At 39.7% G+C, this 24,692-nt stretch overlaps 1 protein-coding gene across 1 annotated transcript; it reads left to right on the top strand.

Annotated features, from left to right (window-relative positions):
• Positions 1–22,134: 22,134 nt before the first annotated feature.
• On the top strand, positions 22,135–22,523 carry LOC105980239 (transmembrane protein 258). The gene has a single exon (XM_013008982.1). It carries the CDS (start codon positions 22,169–22,171, stop codon positions 22,406–22,408), a length of 240 nt encoding a protein of 79 aa, XP_012864436.1. The 5' UTR covers positions 22,135–22,168; the 3' UTR covers positions 22,409–22,523.
• Positions 22,524–24,692: the final 2,169 nt, after the last annotated feature.

Here is a 24,692-nt window from a genome sequence, read left to right as displayed (position 1 = left end):
GGAGATCGCCAACATTCGCGCCGAACTTTCCACCACGTTTCCACAAGTATACGACACGCGGGCTCGGTCTCTGTCGTCCCCCCCCCCCCCCCCCCGTCCCTAAACTCGGTGAAGAATTGCAGGTCACCTCCCGCCACTCAGAGCCAGCTTGCGAAAACCTCAAAGAGCCTGACTCCTCCGCTCACCCCGCGCAGAGGAAATAAAAGAACAAAATTAATGATAATGGAGCAGATCTGAACTTCTGTGCGGGCAAAGAAACACATTCATTTCAATGATGTGTCCCCTGTGCGCTATTTTCAGGGGGGCACAGCTGCTTTTGAGGGGCGAGGGCCTTGTGAAACCGGTGTTATGTGAAACCAGAGCGAAAGTCAAGAATTTATTTTTACTGCAGCCTGCACTTCCTCTCATCGCTGATCGGTATGTGTGCGCTCCTCGTATCTCTGCCGATTTGTCAAACACGCTGAATACCCGTGTCATTGATTTAGATGTTGGCAAGTTGAGCGACACAAAAGAAACAAAGCAGACAGGGCACCAGCAACACAAGTGCGCAGTGGAGACCATTCGTTACACCCACCGCTGCCTGATTGTCACAGTTGCTTCCAGAAAAGAAAGGAAAAAAACAAAACAAAACTTTTGGTTAATACACAATAAAACGATTTCTTTTAAAAAAAGAAATCTAAATTACCTTCCAAGTGAAGAATGACTTCTGATTCCTAATCTTAAATACTGAGATCGCCATTTAATTATGACTGTAAAAACAAATAATCCAACATGGCACACATGAAGCAGGACTGTGTAAATATTTAACTTTTAATGCTGTCCTAAAAATAGATATTTCTTGGGAAAACGGTGAGCTAATCAGCTATTTAACTAAAAGCAAATTAAGTTTGGGCCAACAAATAATGGCATAGTTTAGTTGACTTCAAGAACTCCAGCATATGGAAGTTTTGTTTTGTTGATTTTGCAGAAACTTTTTGGGTACTGTGTTTTTATTTACCAAAATCTTCTTGCCAGTCTTAAAGGCTACTTTAAAGAACAAAAGTTAGCCAGGAAATTGGGTAAGTGGGTGGGTGGCTTATACATATAATCCTAGCTATTTAAGAAGCTGAGATCTAGGCTCACAGTTTGAAGCCAGCTGGGACAGGAAAGTCTCCAATTGACAAATAAAAGCCAGAATTGTAACTATGGCTGAAGTGGTAGAACCCTAGTCTTGAGTGAAAAACCTAAAAAAACCTGCCATGATCCTGAGTTCAAGTCCCAGTACACACACACACACACACACACACACACAGTCTAGATGGCTTTAAAAAAAAAGAAACATTGTTTAGATTATGAATACATCCTGAGCAATAAAGGGGAAAGTCTTTTAGAACAACAGTATTTTAAAAAAAGTGAGATACAATGATCATACTAAGATGGCAGAATTCAAAGACATGCTCACTGCTAATAATTTTCCCAGAACCACACCTCCTAATGATTTAGAGGAATTTCATTACATCACAACTGCACAGTACTGTACAGCAGCTATAGCTACCTTAGCTATTCCCCCACGGGTCAGGTTTCTCTCATTATCCAGCTGTTCTTTGATAGCATTAATATTTTAAGGAGTGATTTGTTGGCACTCACCTCCCATTAATTACATTCTCCATGCCACAGCGGGGTTCTGGTCCTTAGAAGACCAGCTATAAGTAATTTCCCCCTGTCTATTTGACTTATTTGGAGGGCATTTTACCCAATTTAGTTGGATGATCTTTGTGAATAGAAAATAACCAAACCTCCAAATTAGCTGATATTCCAAATTGTGAGATCATGCTTCCCTATCAAGATCCGGATCCAGATGACTTTAGAACCAGTCTAACAGGGCAGGAGAGAGAGAGGGATGGGGGGGTGGGGGGGGGAGAGGTGTCGGCGCAGGGGAAATATGTGTCTGGTTTCTAGTCGTAGAAGAAAATTTCTTCAAACTTTAACTGTCAAGAATAAGAATATATACATCTCCTTTTAGGTTTATAAACATCAAAAGTTTCTACTATTTTATTAAACTGCTTACATAATAAGAGTTTAAAGTCCTCAGAGAAGTTCATGGAGCTAGAAGATAAAAATCTCTAAATCTGAAGTATTATGTAGAGGTTGTACCCATGTCAGTTTTTTAATATCTCAAGTAACACAATTCCCTATTTTGGTGAGGAACACAATCACAAGAAATCATTTGGCCAGCCATCTTACTCTTGTGACCTTGCCTTTAGGAAATTCAGTAATAAATGAGTAAATGATATGATGTCTGAGATTTGCTTTAATAAACACTAGAGGAGTGGGGTGGGAGAGATGAAGAGAGAGGGGAAGAAAGGAAGGAGGTAAAAGAAGAGAAGCAGAGAGGAGAAGATGGGATATGTGAAAATACAACATGACTGGCAACAGATTGATAATTGCAACTGGGAAGAAGGAACTTATATAATGGAAATACATTCTGCTTTATGCATGAAAAAAATTGCATACTTTTGATGGTGCTTGGAGAGGGTGCAGTTTGAACCCAGGGCCTTGTAGATGCTTAATATAAGCTGTATCACTGAGCTATACCTCCAATTCCATAATTACTTTTTAATCTACAGGACTCACTACTCTGCCACAACATAATCTCTTGAAGTAGGTACTGCACCATACTTCTATTTGTTTTGCTCACTGCTCTCTGCTTTATAGTAAAGCAAATAACAGGAAAAAATTTTGAAAAAAATTTTAATGGATATATCATAAAGGGATGAGGACCAAAGAATAGTAAGAAAAACAGAAGAGAAAGCCAAACCAAAATGCCTTTCAAAAGGTAAGAGGATGACTCACTTTGGGAATGGAAGTGTGTTTCAGCTTATTTGCATTGGACCCAGAGACCACATGAAAAAAAGAAATCCTCGACACTTCATTAATCCCTTCTCTGGAATAATTTGTTATCACTAATTTTAATTACTTCCTAGTGACTTAATGAATCTCTTCCTTGGGTCACTCTCTATAGATCTTTTCTTCCAGACTGCTGTTAATCTGAATTATTTGGAAGATATTTTTCCCCCTCAAATTTGCCTTAGCACCTATTTGCCACCATGTGAGACTAGTGAACCGCAAGGACGTATGGAAATACAATTCTTACACGCAGGCAGCTTGGCCCTGCACCAGCCCTTGCCCCCTCTGTCCAAGTATTGGCTCTCCTCGCTGTCTTCATTTATAAAAAGAGGGGATTAGACATAGAGCCTTTAGTGTGTACTGGATTCACTTAGGATCGTGTTAAATCACAAGCTTTGATTGATAGCACCTATGTGGAGGCCTGAGGTTCTGCATTTCTATCAAGCTCCCAGTTGGTACAGTGGTGCTGAGCCATGGAGCACCTTCTGAGCCACTCTGGCTCTCCTCTGCCCTGGTCCTTACCCACTGGGAAAGGAAGGAGTGACTAGAGCTAAAGGCATATGCCCAGGCATATGCACCAGGCCCTGATTCCAGCCCCTCCCTATTCAAACAGACCCAAAGTTGCTTTTTACAAGTCAACAGGACTTTGTTGTAAGGGCTTTGCAAGCAGGAGGTACAAATTTGTACATGCAAGTTGAAGTGTCCAAGCATGTATCCCCGTAGTGTCAGCAACATGGGATGGATTCAGAGAAGGGAAGAGATGTGAGGGAGGAGCAGATGCAGGCTGGTGGTATCCATTGCTTTTTCTCGCACTAGTTCAAAAATGGTACAGTGGTCCTGTTGTCTAACAATGAATGAATGGATAAATGACAAATGACTGCTTTAGTAATTCGGTAGCATGCACTCTACACTGTAAATTCATGCTAAGGTGTCTGTCTTCTGCGTTAACCTCGCCCCCTGTTTCATTACTCTGTCTTGGAGCCTGGCAGATTAGCTGGCACCTAAAAGGACTTAGCAAATGTTGAATAAATGACTGCAAACAATGCACAACTGGTTGAAAACATGTTGCTATTTAATGGTATGTTTTCACAGCTGTACAGAACTGCAGCAGAAGAGATGAGGTTGAGCTTTCAGAACAAGAGCGATAGAAAAGTCAACTCTTGGTGATCAAATTGAAACATCCAGTGTGATGTCTGAAATAAGCAGTCGTCCGCTCATCCCCCATGGAGACGAGGGTGATGCTTATGGAAAGAGCAGAGGGCAAAGACGCAGAGAAAACGGCCCAGCACCGTGGAGAGGATATTCGGATTTTGAGTCAGTTGAGGCTGGGTTTCAGTGTGCCTCTCTTGACCCTGAGTAAGGTCATTTTCACTTACTTATCTGCAGCTTCCAAATACCTCAAATGAAGAAGATGAGAGCAACTAACAACCACCTTGAAGGACTGCCCTAAGGATGAAAACTAAAACACAAAAATTGAGCCCAGAATTGGAGTTCCACAACTGGTGGGTTTTATTACCCACCCCACCAGCAGCTGATTTGAATCTATAGTTGAATGATTATGACAAGGTTCCTGCTGACCAGAATAGGCTTATTCCCTGATTCATTTGAATAGAGTAGTTACAGTTTCCCATCATTCATTCCCTTATTCATTAAATAGGCTCATTCATAATGACTGGCAATTGAAGGTTGATTATTCATATTTGGAGTTGTTCTCCTGAGACAGCTAGCTAGAAGACAGGAGGAGACGAGTGAGGGGTCAGATGACCACAGCACAGGGACATTTCCTGCTGGACAGCCCTTATTTCAGCTGGATTTCTCCACAGTAGAGCCTCAAGCACAGGTGGGCATTTAATAAGTATCTGATTAGTCTGTGATTCCATATTATGTCAGTAGAGATGTAATTTATTAACCTGGGCCCTGGCATCCTGCCAGTGAATGTATAATAGAAGGACATTTTTCATGAAGACATATAAATTAAATTAATTGGCATCCCTATTTAATTGAAACTTCCTTGACCAGTAGATGGATTCTCCCCCGACACCACCCCTTTCTCAGCAAGGGGCATTTCCTTCTGAGTGCTCTGAGACTGAAAAGAGGCCAGCCCCAATTCCTGGGGCTCCCAAAGGAGCTGGCTTTCAGCAGGGCTTAGAGCCACAGGAAAAGTGAAGTGACCCTGGAAAAATGGTAAGATGCTGTTTAGAAGCCATGTGTTCTTTTCTAGAGGAGAAGGAAAACACAGAGGATTCTTGTCTTATTTCTGTCTTCTTATTCTCCTCACTTTTACCAGCCATAATAGAATATTTTGAAAGTCTGCACGTCACCTTTAAAGTTTATAAATCACATACAGTTAATTTGGAAATGCTTAGATAATTGCTGACAAAGGTATCTTTTTTTTCCTTTTGTTTTATTTTTTCATTTTCAGTAGTCTGTTTATTTAACTCTTATGTGTAACATAAGGAGCCAGTGAGGCAAAAGTCTTGATTTCACCTTAAGGGTCAACTACGTTTCCTCTGTCTCCGCAATGCAGAATGTACACTTGACCTTGGCTTGTAAATGCCTACTGTGAGATATTTAAAGGACATAGCAAACATAATGGGGGTAGCAGATACAATCAAATAGGCAGTGCAGAAATGGAACTGAGTGTTAAGGAGTCCTCCAGCAAATAGCCAACTATACTATCTTCACAACAGCATCAGTATTGAAACCTAACATTCATTTGACTCCTGCAGTTCCTTTCTGCTTTCCATGCTCTGCCCTCTGACTTTGTTCAGTCATTCTGTAATAACTCCTACTTCACACTCTTCCATAACTACTTATAATTAAACTCAAAAAGAAAAGTCACCTTTGACATCTTAATTTTCTCCACTTGAACTGAGCTTAAAGTGGCTACCATGGTTTTGTCTACCTACAGCACTATTCTAATTTAGTATGGCAAAATCTAGGATTCAGTCCTTCTTTGGTTTATATATGTTACACTCTTTCTCTTGTCTTTTTTAATAAGTACTAAAATGTCTGGCATAAAATGTATTTTATTGATAAGAAAATGATTTAACACCTATATACTCTCTATATTCTTAGTTATTTATGTCTTCCTTAATTTTTCTCCTTGTCTGAGCAGAACCCTCATTTTTGATAACAGCACTCCAATGTCCCTATTCAGTTTGAGCCTGAGGGGGCTGTCAGTCATGATATTCCACTCCTGGCCAAGGAGTGCCTGGACTTGCATAAGGTAAGCAAACGGCTCAAGAATGAGAATCCTCCCATGAGGTTTGATAGAAAGTCATGACGAGGAGAAAGCTTTCTCTTCCTCTTCAGTTGTAAACTGTTGGATGTTCACGAGAGAAAGTCAGAGACATGATCCTAATAGAATGATGCTAACTTCTAGAAGCAAGAGAGATATAAGAGATGGATCCTAAATTGCTTAAGTTCCTGGCCCTGCTGGGCTTGAAGCTAGCCAGATCAAGGCCTTTATATAAGATTGGCTTAAGCCAAAAGTGAGTTGGATTTAGATCACATATAACTGAAAATATTTTGACCACGACAGTAAATACCCTGGAGAGAGCTTGAGAAAAACAATGACATTCTTGCAAATGAGGGCCAGTGAAGTGACCAAAACAAAATGACATGAAAATGCAGCAGCTGCCATTGAAGCTATCATGAAGGACAAATGTTACACTCACCTCATTAGGCCTTGAGGACATTATATTTCAAGTTATAGGTCACCACATGTCAGATAGGCCAAGAAGTCAATTCAAAAAAGAACAGTGTCCTTCTGATCAATTAAGTAGGACAAGGATGGTATTTATAAAAGGATAAAAATGACAGAGCACCTCACACATAGTAAATGCAGTTTGACTTCCTAATATTTTACATCAGGTATGTATGTTATTATATGTCTTCTTGGTGGTATGTGACATATCTTTCTGAGTGGTATAATAGAAATGTTTCAAAGTCACTGTATCACAACATTTGAATGGAAAATGAATATTAAATTTAGCACGTTGTTATTCATATGTTCTCAGAAAAGCCGTTATTTTTGTAACTGATTTTGTCTTTACCTCAGTAGGCATGCGCATTTGGTGAAAGTGAATGGAGCTCATGCTTAGAATGAAAGAAGTTGATTAAATATATATCTGGCTCATTTAAGGCAGCTACCTTGGAAGTATTTATTCCATTTGCTCCAAGCTCATCTCTATCACAGCTGGACCACTGGTCCATCCCTTTGAGTACAGGAGTAGACTGTAGCTTCCCTCACCATGAGCGGGCAGAGCACATGGAATACACCTCTGCTCCCTGGCTCCTCTAGCAGGGCCTGACCAAAGCTTCTGAGAAGTTCCACGGAAAGAGCCTATGCACTGCAAGCCTTTGCTTTTACTCTCTAGGCTACTCTTAGTAGGAAAGAGCCTATCATCCTTCGGAACTGGTCCCTCCTAAGCTATCACTATTTCTCTCCTGCCAAAACCTCTGCCTCAGATCTAGTCTGTAAAGAGTCATTGACTCCTGGTCATTGCTACAGAGTAAATCACCCTGAGCATGGTCACCCGGCCCACCAACTCAGCCAGCTGTCTTTCATGTTTCTCCAGACCTCCCACCAATGTCCCCAGCACACGCGCGCGTGCGCGCGCGCACACACACACACACACATCCTAGACTGCTTCTAACCCACTTCCTCTCATTGCCTCTCAAATTTCTACCTCTTCTATTACCCAACTCTATTGGGGCAGGCAGGGGAAAAATTTTGTCTTTTCTTTAAGGTCATGAACATCCTTTGCCTTATTCTTTTTCTAAGGTCTTTCCTTAACTTGTCATGACCCCAAAGTCACATAGACATCATTTTAAAGATGTGAAGGGGAAGATAAGAAATTTTTTAAATGCTCAGGATTTTCAAAACCACTGTCTCACAATAAGATACTTGTTTAGTATACTTGAATGATACTTGTTTGGACAATACTTGAATGTGTTCTCTAAGGTTACACATGTTGATTTTTCCCCCCCAACTCAGGGCCTAAGCTTGCCAGTCAGATGCCACATCATTTGAGCTATATCCCTGGTCCTCACATGTTGAAATTTATTCCTGATTGTGAAGAACTGAAAGGGTGGAAACAATTTTGATGTTTGAAGTTGGGCTTGTCGGGGGTAATTAGGTCATCAGTGTAGAGCCCCATGATTAAATATTGGTGGTTTTATAAGAGAAAGAGAGACAAGAACATGCGCGCGCGCACACACACACACACACAGAAGGACAAATGTTACACTCACCTCATTAGGCCTTGAGGACATTATATTTCAAGTTATAGGTCACCACATGTCAGATAGGCCAAGAAGTCAATTCAAAAAAGAACAGTGTCCTTCTGATCAATTAAGTAGGACAAGGATGGTATTTATAAAAGGATAAAAATGACAGAGCACCTCACACATAGTAAATGCAGTTTGACTTCCTAATATTTTACATCAGGTATGTATGTTATTATATGTCTTCTTGGTGGTATGTGACATATCTTTCTGAGTGGTATAATAGAAATGTTTCAAAGTCACCGTATCACAACATTTGAATGGAAAACGAATATTGTCTTAAAGTAGCTGTACAAAGGAGCTGTCATGGAACAAGTTTATGGATACAGTGTGTCCTGACCAGTCACCCCTTTCAACATTCTCACCCACCCCTCCCAACCCACTGTTCTTAATTTTGAAAGATGTACATTGAATTTTGGACTGTATTCTACCCCCTTCTTCTCTTCATTTGTCCAAATTTATTTTACTTACCAGTTACTCAGTACAATCATCTTTATTATAATAACAAAAAATGGGCTAATGCAATTGCCTTTTTAAAACAGTTCTGTATCAGTAGTCAAAATGTGTCTACTTAGTCATTCTTGCCCTTTCTCCTTGCCTTAGCAAGTTCTGAATATACTGTGGTTGACAAAAATTGAAATACATTATTAAAATATCTGACAAGATTTAAGTACACTATCCTTTTGAAAGGATCAATTATAGCCATCAGTATCATACTGTGTAGTATTCAGCCTGAGTATTGTATTCACATATTCATAAATACTTGAGTATTTATTCAACTAAGTATTTTAACTACTTGGTGCCCATACACATAAATACATGCACGCACATATATTTCTTCACCATTGTTTACCAGAGTGGGTGGGCTGATAAAAGCATGAAAATCATGCTAAAGAGACTTCTAGGCAGACAACACAGGGATTTTTTTTTTCTTTCAGACCAGTGGTCGGCGAAATTTTCTGCCAAAAACCAACTGGTAAACATTTTAGCGTTTGCAAGCCATATGGCTTCTGTCACAGCTACTCTACCCTGAAGTAGCAGAGCAGTAGCTATAGATACACAAATGAGTGCACGTGGCTCTACTCCAACTTTATTTGTGAACACTGGAATTTGAATTTCATGTGATTTTCACTTACCTGAAATCTCATTCTGTTTTTTTCCCAACTATATAAGTATATAAATATCACCCATTCTGAACCCAGGAGTGGTAAGATTTGGCCCATCTGTCATAGTCTTCCAAACTCTGCTCTACATTCCTTTAAAAAAAAGACAGATATTTTAATTGTTCTTCCTTCCCTGTGTGTTTATAATAGAAGTTAATGTAGCAATGACAGCCATCAAGACAAGTGTTAATATACTGCTTCTGCTTCTGCACTCCTGCTTTGTTAGATCTTAGAGGAGAAAACTTACACAAGGAATGTGCACTCTGGTCATTTTGAGTGATAGCCCCTCAGACTTTCAAAACACATTCAAGTGACTGTGAAGAACAAGAACCATGATCGCTATGCCATGATCCCAAAGCCAGGGTTCGGAGTTCCTTTCCTCGTCCAGCAATGTTTGACAGTGGCAAGCTCATGGAGGACCTCTGAACAGAGGCCAGATCAAAAACAGAGGAAAAGGTGACCATTCCAGCTGCCTTGAGAAACCTTTGTCTTTATTGATCAGGATAGTATTCTTGTTCAGTCTGTGCCCCATGGCAAGAAAATTGGGAATTATTGTCCGTATGCTATTCCATAAGAGAAAAGTGAACACATAAGTGACACGGAAGGCGTAATCCAAAGACTGAGATCTAGATCTGATTCATTAGCATCTGGGCCTCAGAGGGATACACTGAGTCATTCATAAAAGTTTGGTCATCATACATATATGATCTGCTTAAGAAAAATGTATATGATGCAATTAGAAAACGTTCCAATTCAAATAGTTAAAGCATTTGCTATTTGGCTATTTTAGAGCAGCTATCTGGAACCTTTGACTGTGCAAAACAACGCATGCTCAGTGGGGCTAGGATAGTTCTGTTTCGCTATAAAATTACTTTCTGGGAGATTTGTCACCATCACTCAGAGTGTGGGATTTGCAAGAGTCATTTATGACTGTATGTGTGAGGTTAGATACAACTAATTTCTATAAAATAGTATTTTTTATTACCCAAGGAAAATTCTAACTAAATAAACGAATGTGTGAAATATAATTTCTCACCAGAATTACATTGGCCATCAGACTCTTACCCATCACTCATTTTCACATTACATAATTCAAGTTAATTGAATGAAAATATTCTAACTTTGATGGTGGAGTTAGACCCCAGAGGTTTCATTATAAGAAAGAAAAATAAGTTATTCACATAAGACATACTTTTTTAGGAGAACGTCATATGAAATGGTTATAACTAGCAAACATCAGACTTTCTGATTCACTAAAACTAATTTTGTGATCACTGTTTAATTTATATCCAGTCAGATTGTTTTCATAGGTTTAAAAAAAGAATTTTGAAGGGAGGTATAGGCTGGAATCATGAATTCTATGAATCTATGAATTCTAGGTTGTAAAGCAAGATATTGACTGGAGAGCGACAGAGAGAGAGAGACAGAGACAGAGACAGAGACAGAGAGACAGAGAGATTCTTACTTGATACCGAGCCTATACACAAGGAATCCTTTGAAGCAAAAACTTAAAGCAGTGTTACTGTTTAAGTGATTCCCATCAATATTTTGTATTCTACTTTGTTTTTATTCTTTTTCTTTAATGCCGGGTTGCTGACTTTCCATTACTGTCTTTGGTGTGGAAGTTCTTCCTGAATCACACTTAAGTTCTGACTGTATTCCAGGTGCTATAGTGCTCATTATGTGTTCCTTGTTTCACCAGTGCATCATCCCTCTGAGAAGACAGAATTGTAAGGGAATTTGCCCAAAACCACATGCCCAATGCACTAACTCTGCACTCATATCCTCTTGAGTTGTCTATTCAGTGTAAGCCCTCTGAATGATGAGAATAGGAACATATTTAATTGATTATATTTATTTATACAACATAAAAATCTCTGTTTTTACCCACTCCAATATAGTTTCACATCTAATATACTGATAAATGTCAACTTGAAGGGCTCAAGCCCTCCTCCAGCTTTTTAAAGTCTCTTAAGAGATTTATAGTAAGCTAAAGAATTAAGCCTCTCAGACAGGCTTCTACACTGAATATAACACACACCTCCACCTGGCTTACAGTCAACCATACCCATGATGGAAAAGGGGTATCGTTCTATACTCTCATTTTTTTAAAATTAGAAATCTCATACTACAAGGATCACGACTTAATTAAGCATTCATCCTTGGACAGTTTTTTCTACAATTAAAAAATTTTTTTCAGTAATAGATTGGTTACAGGATATATTAAAATTGACTTTGGGGATTTCTTCTCTCATTCTCACTTGTGCAATGATCAGCTCTTGCTAAATGTTATGGGTTGAAAAACTAATTGGTCTCTGGAGCAGAGTGATTACATAGGTAGAAGAATATGCAGACTCTGAGCTGTGGGATCTGGTAACATATAGTTAGTAAGACACCATGTTACCCTAGACGAAGGGAGAGAATTTGCTGCATGCTCAGAAGCACTCACTGGAGCTATACACCCTGCACTTCATGTGGCATTTTGTTGTTGTTGTTGTTTTGGGGTTTTTTGCTGTTGTTGTTGGTTGTTGGGCCTGAACTCTGGGCCTGAGCGCTTTCCCTCAGCTCTTCAGCTCAGGGCTAGTACCCTACCACTTGAGCTACAACGCCACTTCCAGCTTTTTTCTGCTTATGTAGTGCTGAGGAATCAAACCCAGGGCCTCAGGCATGCAAAGCAAGCACTCTACCACTGAGCCACCTTCCTACCCTGGCATTTTGTTTTAGAGACAAGGTCTAGCTAACTTTGCTCTGGTTGGTCTCCCAGGCAAGATCCTCCTGCCTCTAAGACCCCCTGATTGGATAGGATTATAGGTATCCACTATCATTGCTGGGTTCATGCCTGTAATCCTAGCTACTCAGGAGGCTGAGATGTGAGGATAGTAGTTCAAAGCCAGCCTGGGCAAGAAAGTCTGTGAGACTCTTATCTCCAGTATACCACCAGAAAACTGGAAGTGGTGCTGTGTGTGGCTCAAGTGGTAGAGTGCGCTCCTTGAGCTGAAGAGCTGAGGGATCAGAATTCAAGCCTCATGATCAACCAAAAAAAATTTTAAAAAGGATATAGTATAGACGTGTGTGTGTGTGTGTGTGTGCGTGCGTGCGTGCACACGTACACACACTAGGACTTGAACTTGAGGAGTGGGCAATTTCCTTAAATTTTTTTTGCTCAAGGTTGGAATGTTTATCACTTGAGCCATACTTCCATTTCTAGTTTTTTGGTGGTCAATTGAAGACAGAGTCTCATGGACTTTCCAACCGGGGCTGGCTTCAAATCTCAGCCCATAGACCTCAGTCTCCTGAGTAGCTAGGATTACGGGTGTGCACTACCAGTGTCTCAGTTTCTTTCACTTATCTTTAAATCAAGTTCATTGCCTTTCCTTTTAAGGTCAGACCTAAGAAAGAATTTACATATGTGGAGTAAGGAATACATGTGCACATACTTTAATAATTCAACTCTAAAAGCCTAAGTAGCAATTCCAGGAGATGTCCCTGTCTACCTCTAATGAGCCCTTAAATTACAAATCCATTGTCACATCAATGTCCATATAAAGCTGTGTGGGTAAACAGCATGGTGCCATCTGTTGGTGAGTTCTGGGGTATTGCTAGTCCCTAGTATTTCAGATGAGATTATCTTTGTCCAGTTACATTGCAAGAAGTTATATATCAATACTATTCAGATAAATAAGATGAAAATCAAATTTTATTAGAAGAGTGACATTTATATTCTACTCCATAGTTCTAGAATTCCACAGACTTGATCAGCTGTGCTCTGTTTTTTAGGAAACTTCATATAATAATGTTAAGCCACTTTAGTTACCCTAAAAAAATATTTATAATTTTTTTATCACAATAATGTGAGCTCAACCAAACAGAAATACTCCTTTGAATTTCTTAGCATCCCTTAGTTCTGGTTAAATAAAATTAGAGTCACTAACTAGCTAATAAATATTTATAAGATGATTTAAGTCAAAACTTTAGTAGACAGGAGTTAGCTGATAGGTCAACTTATATTTTAAAAAAATCTTTCTTTTGAACTCCCATTCCATAACAGGTCTATTATTCAGTTCCTCTATCAGGCAAAATCTCTTACAAGAATAGTCTATAATTGCTCCTATCTGTGTCTATGTATGCATGTGCGTGCACACGTGCACGTGCGCGTGCACACATGCATGCAGGCCTCTACCTTCAGCCCACACAAGAGCATCACAGCTTGTATGGTGCTAAATCAGATGTTAGCTTCTCCCTCACACAGAAACTCAACTCTCAGCAGCTGCCAATCTAATACATGATTTTCCACTTGGTTTCCAACAGCTCCATTCCTAGTTGTCTCTCTATGAGGCTAGTTCTCTGAAGACCACTTTACCAACTTTATGAACTCTATGAATTCCACATACTAGAAGACCTCACAGGTCCAGTCCTCAGACAATCCTTTCAGCCTGCACTTCCTCTTTGGTCTAGCTGAGCTCTCCTTCATATACAGAAATTTTAGCTTCCTAATAGATGTATTTGAAAAAACATATAAAGAAGAAACAAGTAAAATTAGTTTTAGTTATATATTTATATATCTCATATATCAAAAGAACTATTATTTTAATTTGGATCCATTATTAAGAACTATTGGTCAGATACTTTTTAATATACTTCAAGTATTAAGTTTTGAACTCCAATGTCTATTTTACATTTACAGTTTCCATTCAGAGCCTGTCTCTTCAGGAGACATGTTTAATCTCCACTTCAGTTTTATAATGCTTGCAGTAAGATTTTCTAAACATACCTATAAGTTCCCCAGTAATTGAAATATCAATTCTGAAATTTAATTTAAATTAACATGAATGTCAGATACTGGCGCCTCATGCCTGTAGTCCTAGCTACAAAATAGACTGAGATATGAGGATCACAGTTCAAATCCAACCTGAGCGGGAAAGTGCATAAAACCCTATCTCCAATTAACTACCAGAAAGTCAGAAGTAGAGCTGTATGTAGCTCCTGTGGTAGAATTCCTTCACTATTTCCCAGCATTTTTATTTTTATTTTTTTATCCCATGTAATTACTTTGTGTGGAGCCTGAACCTTTCTTCAGAGGATCTACTCAGGCTTCTGCTGACCCAGGTGGGTGGGACACCCTGGAGCAATTGTTCCCAGCATTTTTAAAAGTGAACAAATCCGGGGCATTTCATTCAAAATTATCAGAAAGTTTATAGGTTGGTTTCTATTGCCCTTCTAAATTTACTTTCTGTAAAATATAAAGAAACTACATAAACTAGACATGTTTAAAAAAAGCAAGTTTAAACCTTATGTTTATTATTCCACCAAAAAGTAATTTACATAAAACACAAACATAAACAACATCTGTGTATAGGTCCAGTAATGTATTAAGTGATAATGATGTTCTATTTAACCCAAAATGTACACATGTATTCAAAATTTCCATTTGCATAGAGTTGGGAGGGAAAATATACATTTTTCCAATGGGAATTAACCCAATGTGTCTTAATCTATGTAAACATGCCCTAGATATTTAAGAGTGGTATTTGTGAAATATCACACGTGTTCCAAGCTTACCCACACAATTACGTTGCATAGCATTTCAAAAGGGAATGATTCTCTGAGCACACAAACACACTTACACACACATACACACAGGAAGATCAAAGTTCAGATGTGAGTATAGTGCTTGTGTGGTTCCTTCTTTGAGGATTTTTAATCAATCTTTCCAGAAATAAAGCATTCATCTTTTGGTACTTGCAAAGTTGATACCATTTTTCTTATATACTCTCTGAACCCTGGGAGCTAAGTATCTTGCTCATCCAAATTCCTGACACTTGTATAAAGGACAAAGGATGAAGAGGAGGAGGAGGAGGAAGAGAAGGAGAAGGAAGAGGAGGAGAAGGAGGAGGAGGAAGAGGAGGAGGTTCTTACCTTTTCCAAAGTCCTGTTCATCCCATCATTTAGCAATGGATCAGTCTTCAAAGGTGAGACTACTTCTTACCTGGATAAGTACTTTGAACTGGTTTTCTCCATTCCTTCCATCTACTCTTTACCTACCCTGCTGTGTAAATCAGTATACCATTTTTTTCCTTTGAAGACTACATTCTTGGAAAAAGGAAGATGCAAGCCTCTAAGTTAAAAGCATGAACTCTGAAGCACCATGGTCTTGTATTCAAGCCCTTGTCTCCAGAGTTACTAACAGTATGAATGTGAAAAGCTTACACTGCCAAAGTCTCAGCTTTTTTATTGTAATATGCAAAGGACCTTACAGTGCATACTTTATGTCGTTTCAAGTCTGTGGTGTGTGTGTGTGTGTGTGTGTGTGTTGGTTCTGGGGCTTGAAGTCAGGGCCTCACTCTCTTCCCTTGCTCAAGGCTGGCACTTTGTGTGTGTGTGCGTGTGTGCGTGGGGGGGGGGGCGGTCATGGGGTCTGAACTCTGCGCCTGGACTGCTGTCCCTCAGCTCTTCAGCTCAAGGCTAGTGCCCTACCACTTGAGCCACAGTGCTACTTCTGGCTTTTTTCTGCTTACGTGGTCCTGAACAATTGAACCCAGGGCCTCATATATGCAAGGCAAGCACTCTACCACCGAACCAACTTCCCACCTCAGGGCTGGCACTCTTAATACTTGAACCACACCTCTACTTTTAGCTTTTTGGTGGGTAATTGGAGATAAGAGTCTCATACTTTTCTTGCCCAGGGTGGGTTGGAACTATAATCCTCAGATCTCAGCCTCCTGAGAATCCAGGTTTATAGGCATGAGCCTAACAAGTCATTAGCACAGAATTTGTATGTTGTGGGGGAAAGAGTGTGGGCATAGCTGGCCTCATCCCCTGGGTTTCCGTGAGGATGCAGGAGCTTGATGAAGGATGCTCTGGCAAGCTCACAAATGGCCTATGCGCAGAGCTCAGTGCACAGGCAGTGCACTAGCTGCTCTGCCTTGGACTTACACAGACCTTCGGTGGGAATGCTTAATTTCTTCTTTCTATAGTCCTCCTGCTTACTCTAAGCTTTACCTGCTTCTTTCACAGGATGAAGTCAGTGATGGAGCAGGTCTGTAGGGCCATGGAGGACCAGAGGCCCTGCAACAGACTGGACCCATGTGCCCTCACCTGAGCCTGACCTGTGTGCTATCTGATCTCAGCGACGCCAGGCATGTACTGGTCTTTTCTCTAGATATTATTTACCAGCCATTTGACTTTGACTGTGTCATGTAATAATCTGTCCTTCAACAAAGCCTGACTACCTAGTGTAGCATATAGAAACTACTGAGTATGCGACAGCCTACATCACATTGAAATTACATCAATTACAAGAAATGTCTCTGTTCTAGATAGCAATATTAAAAACAATTCTGCTAGATGAGGTAGTATATACCTGTAAGCCCAGCTATTCAGGAGACAAAACAAGAAAATGCCTTGATTCAGGAGCTTGAGGCCAGACTGGACAACATAGTGAGACTTCATTTGGGGAAAACAACACCACCACCACCACCATCAAACACTACACTATGACATGTCATTGATTGAACTCGGGGCCTTGAATTCTTGCTCCATTCTGATGATAGATTTTGCTCTACCACTTGGGCCACAACTCCAGTTCCAGCTTTCTTTGCTGTTTAATTGAAAGTAAGAGTCCCCAATGTGTTTGCCTGGGCTGGCTTCCAATCATGATCCTCAGATCTCAGCCTCCTCTCAGCTAGGACTACAGACAGGCCCAACTCATGTGGTTGATTTTAAGATACATTCTAGTGTCATAAATACTGAAATGTGAAAATAATGTTCAATCTAGAATCCATGAAATATGACATTATCATAAGTAGAGGATAAGATGATAAGAAGATATTTCTTATGCCTTCTCTGACTAGATAGGAAAAATGTTTTCTTATGGATACAGAAATGAATTTGATATCAGTATGCATGGATTTTTAAATGTCATCCAATCCTTAAATCCTCCCTCAACCGTCCCTATGAGGTCATATTCCGTAGTCACCCAATGTTGCTTTTCATATTCCATTTGGTGACTGATTTTTGGTATTCTCTGACATATTTGATTTAAATAGTATATAATCTTCCTTCTCTTTCAATGGCATTCAGAGATCATAGTCATTTGAAAAGAGAATCCAAGGCATTAGAGGACACAATTTTTCTTCTAGTGTTTGAATTTTTATCCTACTACACAATTAACCAAGGACCTCAGCCTTAGGTTCAGGTCTGACAAAGTGGACGGGACCCTCCATCTTCTTTTCACTTTGCCCAGAAGTGTACCTCCAGCTGCTCCTGGGGCTGCTTCTTCTCAAAGGCGCCCCTTCACGAAGAGGGGCTTTTCTGGACAGTGGCTTTGCCTATGATTAATTATCATGAACCCAACTTGGACCTTTGGCTTTCTGGCTCTTAGCTGGATAGCCAAGATATTTCTCTAGACAGAGATAGTTGGCTTCAGTTCTAATTAATGATCAGTCGTTATCAGCTTAGTTTAGACTTTTTGCTCTCTGACTTTTTGGCTGGGTAGCCTAAACACTTCCCAGATCCAAAGAACTAGCTGAAATTTATGGTCCTCTTTCTGGCACTGTTTTTGATAATTCCGATGCTTTCCCGGATCCACAAAAAGATTTTAATTGTTTACAGTCTTGATTGATGGGTTTGCTGTCGCTTTGATAGTCCATTATTTATAATGATAAGAACCCTCCCCCCCAAAAAAGAGGGCATTTTATATGACTCTTCTGGGATCTCTGGTTCATTCTTTTTGGGGGAGAGTTACTGTTTTGTTTCCTTCCCTATTTCTATTAAATTACTAATAATTTCACGATAGCTGAACTTTGAACTATAATTATTTCTAACTCCTTTCTCTTCCTACAGTATTTATTACTCTGTGTAATTTCTCTCACTGTTATTTCAGTAGAGTCTTTTCCCAGAGCCTTCTGATTGCATATCTGAAGTTAGCAGCTCTTTGAGACAATTTGGTATCTTTTTGCTTGCAAACAAAAGGTGTTCTTATCATTTCCCGAGTGTCTATCACAAAACTCAAATAAATGAATTCTTTAAACTCCACAATCGTTCTTTGGCTAATCACCTCATTTGGCCAAGTAAACAACAATCCTCATTTAATTATTATTTTTCTTTTTTGGTACTGGGGGCTGAACCCAGGACATTGCACTTGCTAAGCAAGCACTTTGCCCCTGAGCTACATCCTAGCCCACAATCCTCATTTAAAATAGAACCCCTAAGTTAATTTTCACTAACAACTTTTATTTCAGAGCTATCAATCTGTTATGTAAGTTCTCCTTCATGTCAGAGGTTCTTGATACCCAGCTATTATTTATAAAGGCTGTGGCTATTGTAAATTAGTGCACTGTTAACCTAATCTAGATATCCTCCGCTTGCCAAATATTTAGCTTGGATGAAAATGTGTATCAACTATATATACAACTTTCTTTGTTTACAAAAGGAAATGAATGAAAACAGAAAACATACAGAATAGTGAGGTGACAGTGCCAATGTTTTTCTGTTTCTAAAATGATTTTTTGCTCATTGAGTTTTCATATGACATTTTTCTCAGTTAATTAGTACCTTGAATCAACCAAGACCAGCTTCTATAGTTGATTTATTTCTGTATCCCATTTCAATGATCTATATAGTTCCTGTTTGATGTTAATAGAAATTTTACAAGTAGTACAAAGTCTTTCTCTTACAGGTTTCCCACTGAGTTCTTCTCAAGAGAAAGTCTACGTTTTTCCCATCTGATCTCATTCTTGCTTGGTCTCTCAGGTCTAATTGACAGTTGTAAACTTTCTTTCTGGAAACATCTCTTCCCTTGTCTAGTATGACCTTGCTCCTTCCTCTCCAATCATTCTTTTTTGCTGCTTTCTGAACCAAACTTCTACAAATCCTCTCATCCTGGAATCCCAGATCCAACCCAGCCTTATCTACCCAAGAGCCTGTCTGAGCCTTTTGCGATTCTGTCCCTCCACTTCTGCCCCTGGAAGACCTCTGGATTGGTTGAGTGATTCCCTCGTCTCTCAGTTCATTTCTCCTGTGGGATTTCTGATTTATATTCCTCTCATTTGTGTGTGTGCTGGTAATGAAGCTTGAACACAGGTCCTCAAACTCCAGCTCCATTTTTTTTTATTTTGTTGATTATTTTTCTTCTTCTTCTTTTAATTGTGAAAATACCATACAGAGGGGTTGCAATTACATAGGCAAGGTAATGAGTACATTTCTTATCAAGCATTGTTGCCTCCTCCTTTGTTTCCCCTTCCCATCCTTTCCCATCCCCTCCCCCCTCCCCTCGCCGTGCCAAAGTTGTAAAGTTCATTTTCGACATAGCATCTTGTACATCTCATTGTTGCGATGGGTCCACCTGTATCCCTATTTAAACAATTTGTCTTTTCCCTTCCCCTCCACAAATTATACTAACATCAAATATAGTGAAAACAGGGGTTATACCATGGGGGAGGGACATACAAAGCAACAAAGAAATCATATTATAAATATGTTAGAAACAATAGCAAGAAAGAAAAACCATTTGAGTCCTTATCTTGGGGCTCATTTCACCTAACATCAACTTATCTGACCTTTTCTGCTTGTCTCAGACATATAATAGTTATTGCAAATGAGGGAAACCATGGGACCTCTGTTTCTTTGGGCCTGACTTACTTCACTTAATATAATTTTTTTCAAGTCTTTCCATTTCCTAACAAATGGAGCAATGTCATTCTTTCTGATGGAGATATAGAATTCCATTGTGTACATATACATTTTCTTGATCCATTCATCTACTGAGGGGCATCTGGGTTGGTTCCATATCTTAACTATGGTAAATAATGCTGCAATAAACATGTTTGTGCTGGTAGCTTTAGTATGCTCTTGTTTGTGACCATTTGAGTAAATGCCCAAAAGTGGGATTGCTGGGTCATAGGGGAGTCGAGCTCCACTTTTTTTTTGTTGTTCAAGACTGGTGCTTAACCTACTTGAGCCACACCTCCACTTTCCATTTTTTGCAGTCAATTGGAAAATGAATATTGAGGATTTGTCTGCCTAGGGGAGATTTGAACCTTGATCTTCAGATCTCAACCTTCTGAGTCACTAGAATTATAGGTGTGTGCCACCAGTGTCCAGCTTCTGACTCTGAATGGAGCAGGAGTATGATAGAAGGGTTGAAAATGACTGGAATACAATATAAACATGCATGGAGATGCAACAATAAAATCACACCCTGTATAATTAACTTAAGCCAATAAAAACTTTCCTCCCCAATATCCTGTTGTCACCTCACATCTTATTCATTCACTTGTTTAGCCTGTCTGTATTGCATGTCTATGGTGCTCCAGGTTCTGTGCTAGTCCAAGAACGTGCAGTAATGACTGACATATTCCATTTGTGCTTTCAAAGAGCTGACAGCTCAGTAGAATTTTAAGGAAGAACTATCAAATATTGGCAAATCAGCTAGGTACCAGTGGCTCACACCTATACTAGCAACTCAAAAGGCTGAGATCTGAGGATCATGGTTCGAAGCCAGCTCGAGAAGAAAAGTCCATGAGATGCTTATCTCCAATAAACTACTCAGAAAAAGATGGAAGTGACACTGCGGCTTAAGGAGTAGAATGCTAGCCTTGAGCACAAAGATGCTCAGGAACAGCACCAAGCCCTGAGTGCAAGCCCCAGGACCACCAAAAAAACAAAAAACAAACTTGTTCTTCTCCCTCAGTTTTGCTCTGTTCCTCTTTTTTCCAACTCCATTTCCCTCTTTATCGTTATTCTTCCATTCTCCTAGTTATTCCAGTATATTTTATTAAGGTTAGGTTGGACTTCATGCTGGGTTTAGGTAAGCTCTATAGAGCTTCCTTCTTGGACCAAGGGTGAAGTTTCAAGAATGTCACATGGTCAAGTCCAAAGGTTAATGGAGTAAGAACATCTACCTAGAAGGAAACAAGAGAATATTTGCTGAACAATCAGTTAATGTAACCCATGGTCCTTCCCATTATCCATTTCAGTGAAAATCAGGTAGCCAATAATCCTATGCTTTTATGCCATCTCATAATTTTTCACTGGATAGCCAGCCAGCCATTATTGTTGCAGTTGTACATCTGTCTTTATTGTTTGCTTTTCTTTCCTCCCTCCCTGCCTTTTTCCCTTCCTTCCTTCCTTCTCTTTCTTTCTCTCTCTTTCTTTCTTTTTCTTTCCTTCTTTCTTTCTGTCTTTCTTCCTTTCTTTCTTTCTTTTCCTTCCTTCCTTCCTTCCTCGCTCTCTCTCTCTCTCTCTCTCTCTCTCTCTCTTTCTTTCTCTTGCTCTTTCTTTCTGGTGATTCTGATGTTTGAACTTTGCCTTATACTTGCTAAACATCCACTCATATTACTGAACCGTACCTGCAGTCCTGATTTTTGCTTGTTACTTTTGAGATAGGATCTCCTTTTCTGCTCAGACATGCCTCTGAGTATGATCCACTTATGTTAGACTTCCCAGTAGCTCAGATGGCAAGCACCTACCACTTCACCCAGCTCTGGTGAACTTTTTTCTGCCCAAGCTGGCCTTGAACTAAAATCCCAACAATATCAGCCACTGAATAGACCTTACTGCTTTACATGTCTCATAGACATGGTAAAACTGTTGTCTAGAATGATTGTACAATTTTATATTCTCACAAAAAAGTATGAGAGTTCCTTTCCTGTTGCTCCATATCTTTGCTGGTAGTTGTATTGTCAAGTTTTGTTTTACTTTTAACCTTTGTGTTTCCTTTCTTACCCCTGCCATTCCAAGAGAGGTGTTGTGGTATCTCACTTAAGTATCGTTGAAAACATTTTTTGTATTCCGGTGGCAGAGACACAGCTTCCACTGAGCAGGGCAAAATGGAGCTCGAGGCCATGAGCAGATACACCAGCCCCGTCAACCCGGCTGTCTTCCCCCATCTGACCGTGGTGCTTCTGGCCATTGGCATGTTCTTCACTGCCTGGTTCTTTGTTTATGAGGTTACTTCCACCAAGTACACTCGGGACATCTACAAAGAGCTCCTCATCTCCTTGGTGGCCTCACTCTTCATGGGCTTTGGAGTCCTCTTCCTCCTCCTCTGGGTTGGCATCTACGTATGAGCCCCCACGGTACCCACCAGATGGCTTCACTGAATCCCTGCTTTTGTAATTTAATTTTTTTACTGTTGCTGGAAGGGTCCCACCTGCTGACTCCAATAAAAGCAGATGTGGGACAGTCAAAAAAAAAAAAAGAAAACATTTTTTGTTTTGTCAAGATCCAGTTTATCAGCTTTATGGTTTATAGATTTTTTTTCCTTTAGTTTCACAGCTAAGAAATCAGCAAAACAAAAGTCACAAAAGTTTTTTTTCTATGTTATCTTCAAAAAGTTTTATAGCATCAAATTTTACATTTAATTCTATGATCTGCCTTAGAGTTAATTTTTATATACAGTAAGAAGTATAGGTTCAGTTTAATGGTTTTCATAAGGACATATAATGATTTTTCCCTCCAATAAAATCTGTATTCTTCTGTCAAAGTGAATTTTCCTAACAACATTTTATCATGACTTCTTTCTGATTGGAACTTATCATGCCTAGCTGTTGTCCAACACTAACACTTTTCAATCCCCTTCCCTGGTATTTCACTATTCAACCATTTTATTCCCCATAACCTCCCATTCTAATTACACCATTGTCCTGTCTGCAGTGGCTTTGATAGCCAGCAAAAAGTCTAGTTTCCTCCCACCTGAGCAGCTAAGCTGAAAGGGTGCCAGTGTTGTAAGACAATGAGAAAGACTGACAACGGATGTCCCCTCCCACTGGGTTGACTCTGGTTGTGACCCAGTGTCACCCTACAAGGCTGCTAGTCCTTTAGCAGATGGCAAGTCTTGCTATGAGATGCTTACTCTAAACATAAAGTCAAGATCAGGAAAAAAAATACCTGTTTCATTTGAGGGTAGCACTTTTCTCCTTTCCCCATAGTCCCTGAGTTCTTCTTGGCTCTTCTCTATTCCTTGCTTCTCTTCCTCCTTCTTCCCCTTCCTTTTCTTGCTTTGGCTTACATTATGATTTTCCCTGATGAAGCTGGAGCGCGGAGTGGCATAACTTGTGCAAACTCACAGAATGCAGTAGAAAGTCCTCCTCTACTCAGACTTCAAAATGAATCATCTATCGGCAAATACACTTAATGAAGTGCATATGAATTTCACCCTGGTTTTGCAGATGAAATTAAATCTGACTCCCAGAGAGATTTAAGTTAAATATCTATGAGATATTTAACTTTAAAACTTTCATTAGGACAGTGGAGAGAAAGACAACAATGTAATTGAAGTTTTTGAGAATGGCTTGGTTAAAGGGCAGTTGGAAATTGCCAAGGTGATCTTGAAATGCCTTAAGTGACTGGCTTCTGATGGTCAGCCTGACTCCAGTTTGGCAAAAGACATAAGAAGATGGCCTACAGACAGCCAGTGGGAGTCAGGCTCAGACTGCTCTTTCTTGCCCATTCATCTAATGTTAGCAGCCACAAGGGCACACTGGGTGTGGAAGAGCTATATGTGCATCTGGTTGGTGAGTAGTCAGAGATCAGACTGAAGAAGGACGTTCCATTGCTCTCTGCTTCTGGATCACTGCTGAAACCTGCATCTCCCAAGGGCTTTGAAAGTCATAGCTACTGCACTAGCACCTCCACTGAGGACTTGTACTTTGTTTAGAGATCTGACAAATCATAGTTAATATCTTGTCATTGTTAGAATAAAAGGATGCCTTTTTCCTGATAGTATCTTTCTTCTCCTACTGTTATAATTGCTTTGAAAATTTCTCTGTAAATTTAGGCCTGTATGAACAATTCAACTGCCCCATTCATGATTTTGTCAGGCCTCAGGCGGAGGAGACATCATGTGACAAGACTCCTCCCCGATTCCCATTATACAGAAAATGGTTGCATGGCTGAGATTTCCATGGATGTTGACATGAAATATAACTCTCCATTTTTCAGGAGGAAAAAAACAATCTAAGTCAATTAAGAGCTGACTCATAATTGTGATTTACTTCAGTTTTTTTATTAATTTGAACATTTTAGTTGTTTATTTTACAAAGCTTTAAGAAAGTAAAATAATAAAATAAGATTTATAACTTCCAGGTCTACTTCCAAAGCATTGTGCTTTGGAAAGGAAGTTGTGTACCCCTTTGCTGCCAATTATACTTGCCTGCTTTCTGTCCTCATATCCAATTTTCTTTTCCATCTTTCATTTCCAAGAAGATACTTTGGTGGCTTTTCAGAAGTGCATCTCAAACAGAAAAAAGAAAAGGGAAAGGACAAAGAGAAGTTGGTTCCAACTCCCAGTCCTCAGGTAATGTAACTGCTTGGCCAACAGCCCTTCTACACTGAGTCAATTGCCTCCACAGT

This window comes from Dipodomys ordii, unplaced genomic scaffold (assembly GCF_000151885.1).
Source record: "Dipodomys ordii isolate 6190 unplaced genomic scaffold, Dord_2.0 Scaffold8, whole genome shotgun sequence".
NCBI lineage: Eukaryota > Metazoa > Chordata > Mammalia > Rodentia > Heteromyidae > Dipodomys > Dipodomys ordii.
The sequence above is the reverse complement of the archived record's forward strand: the minus strand, read 5'-3'. Positions and strand labels throughout refer to the sequence as shown.